The sequence below is a fragment of the Poecilia reticulata genome, linkage group LG7 (genome assembly GCF_000633615.1).
Source record: "Poecilia reticulata strain Guanapo linkage group LG7, Guppy_female_1.0+MT, whole genome shotgun sequence".
NCBI classification, from domain to species: Eukaryota; Metazoa; Chordata; class Actinopteri; order Cyprinodontiformes; family Poeciliidae; genus Poecilia; species Poecilia reticulata.
In genome coordinates this window covers 5,172,497-5,176,445 of record NC_024337.1, presented here as the reverse complement: position 1 = coordinate 5,176,445, position 3,949 = coordinate 5,172,497, and the positions used below count along the sequence as shown (strand labels likewise).

At 41.4% G+C, this 3,949-nt stretch overlaps 1 protein-coding gene across 1 annotated transcript in view; it reads right to left on the bottom strand.

The window, feature by feature from the left end:
- Window positions 1–2,477: 2,477 nt before the first annotated feature.
- Window positions 2,478–3,949, bottom strand: part of rtel1 (regulator of telomere elongation helicase 1) — a 19,338-nt gene continuing 17,866 nt past the window's right edge. The window contains exons 31-33 of the mRNA XM_008412966.2: window positions 3,092–3,280; window positions 2,880–3,002; window positions 2,478–2,712 (exon numbers count right to left, since the gene is read on the bottom strand). Of these exons, the coding sequence (XP_008411188.1) occupies window positions 2,633–2,712; window positions 2,880–3,002; window positions 3,092–3,280 (392 nt within the window). The 3' untranslated portion in view covers window positions 2,478–2,632. The remainder of the gene's footprint in view (window positions 2,713–2,879; window positions 3,003–3,091; window positions 3,281–3,949) is intronic.

Genomic DNA, 3,949 nt, shown 5'->3' with positions numbered 1-3,949 from the left:
ATCATAGCGTACAATTGTCTGACAGAAATAGCTGTCAGTTTGTCCTACGTGTATCGCGATCTGACAACGTATGATGATCCGACAGATATAGCCATCAGATTGTCATACGCGTATGACAATCTGACAACGCATGGCTATCTGACAGAACACCGGGGACTGGGGGTGGGGTGGGCTTGGGGGCTCTCTCTGGCGCTCTTGTAACTCATCCTGGTTACGTGAACCGACCAAAGTTCCCTTTCTCACAGTAATTCAAGTGATACTGTCCTCTGCCTCCCTGCATATGTTAATTTATGGCCTCCTGTCTTGTGTAATAAGACCACAGGGGTCCGGGCAGAAGCTCTACTACAGATCTCTCTGTTTCAATACTTACCCAGCAATAGTTTTAGTTTCAAATCACTAACAGAAACCTGTTCAAAAAAGTTTAAACTACATTAAACACTAAAAATAATAATTTTTCCTCAACAATAGTCACATGACATGTGATATAGATATATAATTTAGATATGAGGATATAGATATTCAAATTTACCTCACAGTATTTTTAGACTGTCTTTGAATGTTGGCCCTTAAATAATTTGGTCTTTTTCTTGTCAATTTCTGTAAACCTGAAAACTCATCAGATATAAACGTTCTCTCTCTGTAAGGGAGCGAGTTCATCATCAGCTCATATAAAGCTGKTAAAAGTTTATTTTATTTGAGATGTTTCACTTTGACAAGCTTTACACAACAAGATGAAAAAGGAAAAGGACCAACACTCAAATACTGCACGTGGTTCTCTCAGCTCGTCATTGATGACGTGATCCTTAGGTAGCAAATTCAAAGCCCGAATCACACGTTACAGCTTGACGTCAATGAACAACTGAACCAGAGTCTTTGAATGTAGGTCATCCACCATCATTAAAGTCACTAAACTTCTTTTCGTCTTGCAGAACGAACAGTTAGGTTCTCAGGATAGAATAGTTTATCCTTCCTGTCTGTCTGTCAGTCTATCCCTCTTAGACTGAACATGAGGGTTCAGTGTTCCCACACGAGACGAAAAAGAAGTTTAGTGCCGGGACTTTTCTATAAGCCCCATATCTTACGCCTTCCCACAAGAGGCGCAAGGTAGGAAACTGGCGCTCTGCGGGGTGGGGGAAGGACGAGTTGCCCCTGCTGCGGTGGCGCCAGGCCCGGCGGCATGGTCGGGCATTGCCCGCCCCCAGAGTCAGCCGTGCCCGTCCTGCATGGGAGCCATTTTTTTCCTTTGAAACCTCAAAGTGGCAAACTTTCTTTTTTCCTATCTCCATTTTTCAGTCATACAAATCAACCAATCATCACAGGCCAACTGAAAATAAACAGGGGCGGGTCACTGACTGATATATTCATTTTTGTCTTCAGAACAGACCTGCTTTTGTTCGTGCGCTGTGTTCAGTCTGGCTCCATTGGTCTCTACAAAGTTGGATGTTAGGAGAGGACTACTCTGCTAATAGAGCTTCAGTTAAAATATAGCTAAACAGTATGAGTTTAATTTGCTGACGCCACTGGGGTTAAAATAAATTAATCTTCTATGGCACAGTTGCCAAATTCAAGTCCATGAGCCAGATTTGGCCCACAATGCAATTACATTGATACATACACCATTAATATTACAAATCCAAGAATCCTCTTCAGGCAGACTGCCTTCTTTATGATCTCAGAATATACCAGATATCTGGAAACATTTGGACATTTTTCAATACATTAAGTCTAGCCTGAGACTTTTTTTCATGTCTCACAGTTTCAGCCCCGCGTATGAGTGTGACACTCATGTTCCATTGAAATAACAATCACACTGAAAAATACAATTTTTTTTATTTATTTAAACAGTTGTAAACATAATAGAAGCATGAGCAGAAAAATACATTTATTTTTATTCATAAAACATCTGAACTTTTCATGACCGACTGATACAAATAAGAAAAAAATATAAATTTATATTAAAAAGGCTATTACTGAAGCCTGGGCTTCAGAACAGAAACCTCTCTCTGTTTGGCTCTCATCAGGTAAATGTGTAATTCCACATAATCTGTAAAAACAAGCAAGTTCATCTAGTTGTTTTCAAAGCAGACAAAATTCTACTGGATCTGAGCTGCTGTTGTGTAACATTTCTGTAGAAATCCATAATTCAAAACCCAGAAATAACCAATGTGTTGGCCGATAGGTGGAGTATTCTGATTTGATCTGATGCAAAGTCATGTCCAACACACACACACACACACACACACACACACACACACACACACACACACACACACACACACACACACACACACACACACACACACACACACACACACACACACACACACACACACAGCTGATTTGTGAAAACCAAACACAACCTGAAGGGAATTAAAATGCATCAATGTGGTCAACATCTTCATCAACATCAACAACTTCTCAGAATTTATGCAGATCCTAATTTGGGAAACATTTGCTGAAAAAACTCCAGGTTTCAGTATTGTCCACTGAAGTTCACAGATGGTTTCCTCATTTTAATCAAGCAGAAAACACGAAAAACTTGAATTTTCATTGGCTTTCCTCACAGAGGAAAACAGGTCCAGGTTGCTGTACAATATAATTATTCAGGCTGATCTGAAACAAAAGTCCAGGGTCAAGGATCAGACTTTCTTTCACTGTTGGAGAAAAAACTGGAAATCTTGCTTTGAGTCTTCAGAGGTGGTGAGAGAGGAGCTGAAAAACAAAACAGAATCCTAAACACGGTGAAAAACCTTCAGCCATTAGACAGAAACGTCATCTCTAGTATGGAGCTGTGATGACATGGAACTGCAACAAACTGAAAACCAGACATAAAGTCAGAGATGCCTGTAACATGAGTAACATCGCTGATGGATCCTGACCTGCAGAGAGCTGCTCCTCACTCACAGCAGGACTGTCAGCGGCTGACACGGGCTGACCAACCAGAGCATCCAGCATCTCTTTGTATCGCTTCTTGTGGCGAGGGCGAACAAACACACCGAACCCTTGAAAACACACAACACACACATCCTTATAGTCAAATATCCAGCATGCAGAAGCCAGGAGATCTGTGGAGGGCTCGGGCAGAACCTACTGATGAGGAGGTGGAAGTTCTCATCCCTCTCTGTGAATAAGCTCACCACGGTGGTCACCAGGCTGTCGTAGTCGTCCGTCTTCTTGTAGCCGTGGATGGCCTGGAAGAGCTGGGCGGACCTTTCAGGTCCCAGCGCTTGCTTTACGTCGGCCAGGAAGGCAGCGTGGATCTCGCTCTTATGGTCAGAACCTGGCCAGAAGAAAGCTCAGTGAGCTTATTCATCCACACTGCAGCTAATCTTCCCACTGAACTATTCAATATAAGCTACTGCTGTCAATCAATTAAATAATTAAGTCAGATTAATCACACTAGTTTAATTACGATAATTACGTTTTTTTTATTTGTTTTGTAGCAGAAAGCAGGTGATGTAATCTACCAGCACTCAACAGAAATTAGGAGAAACTTACTTTACTAAACATGCAATCAAATAGCAGCAAACTTATTCAGGGGAAAGCAGACCGATGAGATATATTTTATTTCATAGTTTTTGGGTGCCCCACCCCTTTCTGATGCTGCCCTGGACAACTGCCCATACAGCGCATATCAAAAACCATCACTATATGCATGCTTTCAAAAATGTTTTATTGTTTCAAACCAAACATGTCTGAAGATTCTCAGTTTTCCAGGTTTTTATATTCAGGAAGACTTACAGGAAGTCATTTTGTCTTACGCATTCATTTAGAAATATCCCACTCTGTTCATTTCCCATGGAACTTGTGCCATGAGCCACTTGTCCTTGTCCTCCTCCAGCAAAATGACCACCGTAATTTGTGCGTGTAAAATTTCGAGCTCGTATACGTAAATGCTCACATGCGGGCTAGTTGAAAACGTCAAGTTGAAAACGAGCAAGTTGAAAAC